We start from the raw sequence: 1,905 nt of genomic DNA on the forward strand, positions 1-1,905 counted from the left end.
TGAAAACTTCATCCCCTCAAATCTTCTTTTTCAATTTTTAAGAATTTAAACCATTCTTTTTTCTTTTTAAATTGTACTTTATGTTCTAGGGTACATGTGCACAACGTGTAGCTTTGTTAAGCAACACACTGAACTGCTTTTCCTGAGAAGCCACCCTCAATAACTTGAAATGTTCATAGACCTTTCCTAAATGTTAATACACATAAACATATTAAAAATAATTAAACCACATTTTTGCCATAAAGTTTTGTAATTTCAAAGCAAGAGTGGTACATGGTAAAATAATATTTTATTCCTTAAATTCGTAAAAAAAAATGATAGTTAACTCCCTATTAATTTACAATGAGAAATTTAGAATTTGAAATGCCATTCCCAAAATAATGATAGATAATTTTAATAGTGTATAGCTGTGGATAAAGTTAGATTTTTACTTTTTAATTTTTATGCTTACTCCTTAAATAACTTAGCCAGTTATTTATAAATTTTATTAAAATCAGTAATTTATTTACACAAAAGAATATTGCCTTCTGACATTTTTATAATTTCTAGAAAAGCCAGATTTCTGCTTTTTGGAAGAAGATCCTGGAATATGTCGAGGTTATATTACCAGGTATTTTTACAACAATCAGTCAAAACAGTGCGAACGTTTCAAGTATGGTGGATGCCTGGGCAATATGAACAATTTTGAGACACTGGAAGAATGCAAGAACACCTGTGAAGATGGTTGTAAGTTTATTTCTCATTTCATTTTAGTACACTTATAGGCATTCTTTTAAAACTAAGGCATCTCAGATGATATTCAAGCTTACTCAGATTTTGTTTTAGCCATGCAAATGAAGATATGTATTCATTAAATGTGAGATTTGTGACTATAGTTGTTTAAAAAGCATAGAAAATTAAGAAATTATTTTCATAGATTTAATTCTTTTTATGTTGCATTATTTAATTTTTCTTCCTGAGAATACTGCAGTACAATTTTGGCGCAATAGAATTGTTGAAATCTTTCACATTTATACAAATATGAGAGCAAACAGTTAATGAAAACTACCACCTAAAATCAATTAGTTTTATCTGCCTGTAACATTGATTAAAGGGATGACTTAAACATTAACTGTCATGCTTTTTTGACCAAGAACTACAGTTACTCATGAAAGTATTACCTTACAATATATTTAAAGATTCACTGTTTGCTAATTTAACATAGCAATGTGAATGAAATTGCCAGAAGTCTGCTTTATTAACTGTTGTATGCTTCATGAGTCCAAATATGAGATTGTGACAATGTTTATCTATTTTAATTGGCTGTATTTTTTTCCAGTGAATGGTTTCCAGGTGGATGATTATGGAACCCAGCTCAGCGCTGTGAATAACTCCCAGACTCCACAATCAACCAAGGTTCCCAGCTTTTTTGGTAAGAATCTTGTGGATTTTATTGCTTCCAGGAAACTATTATCCCGGTACCAATGAAGTGGATTGTGTATTAGAAGTATGTCTTTAAATATACGAATACCTGTGTTGTTGCTTAATAATGTGTTTGTTGAAATACTGAGATTCAAATTGTTCCAGAGATTTAATCTCATAAGAGCAACAATTTTCCTAATCTATTTTAAAATATGCTTTGAAGTAAGCTTTTGATTATGTATCACATGAAAAACTTTCATATGATATTTAGCTCTATGCCAAATTTATTTTGTAAAACACTAGGAATTATCAGCCTCGGTGTAAGATGGTAAATCATTTTACTGGCACAGCAGTGCATCAAAGGCAGTCTAAAGTGCTTTTAAAGTCAATATAGCACTAGGCAAGGTCTCTGGTGTTACTCAGAGGACAGATTAGAAATGGATTGAATAACCATGCCTAAATGTTTATGTCACTCTGGAGGGAATTTTCTTTTGAATTCTTCAG

General features: G+C 30.6%; 1 protein-coding gene across 4 annotated transcripts in view; it reads left to right on the forward strand.

Annotated features, from left to right (window-relative positions):
- TFPI (tissue factor pathway inhibitor (lipoprotein-associated coagulation inhibitor)) overlaps positions 1 to 1,905 on the forward strand; it is a 108,258-nt gene that overhangs the window by 88,279 nt on the left and 18,074 nt on the right. For all 4 annotated transcript variants that reach the window (XM_011936484.1, XM_011936487.1, XM_011936486.1 and 1 more), the window contains exons 5-6: positions 550 to 726; positions 1,319 to 1,411. In XM_011936484.1, the coding sequence (XP_011791874.1) occupies positions 550 to 726; positions 1,319 to 1,411 (270 nt within the window). The remainder of the gene's footprint in view (positions 1 to 549; positions 727 to 1,318; positions 1,412 to 1,905) is intronic.

This window comes from Colobus angolensis, unplaced genomic scaffold (genome assembly GCF_000951035.1).
Source record: "Colobus angolensis palliatus isolate OR3802 unplaced genomic scaffold, Cang.pa_1.0 Scaffold153, whole genome shotgun sequence".
NCBI lineage: Eukaryota > Metazoa > Chordata > Mammalia > Primates > Cercopithecidae > Colobus > Colobus angolensis.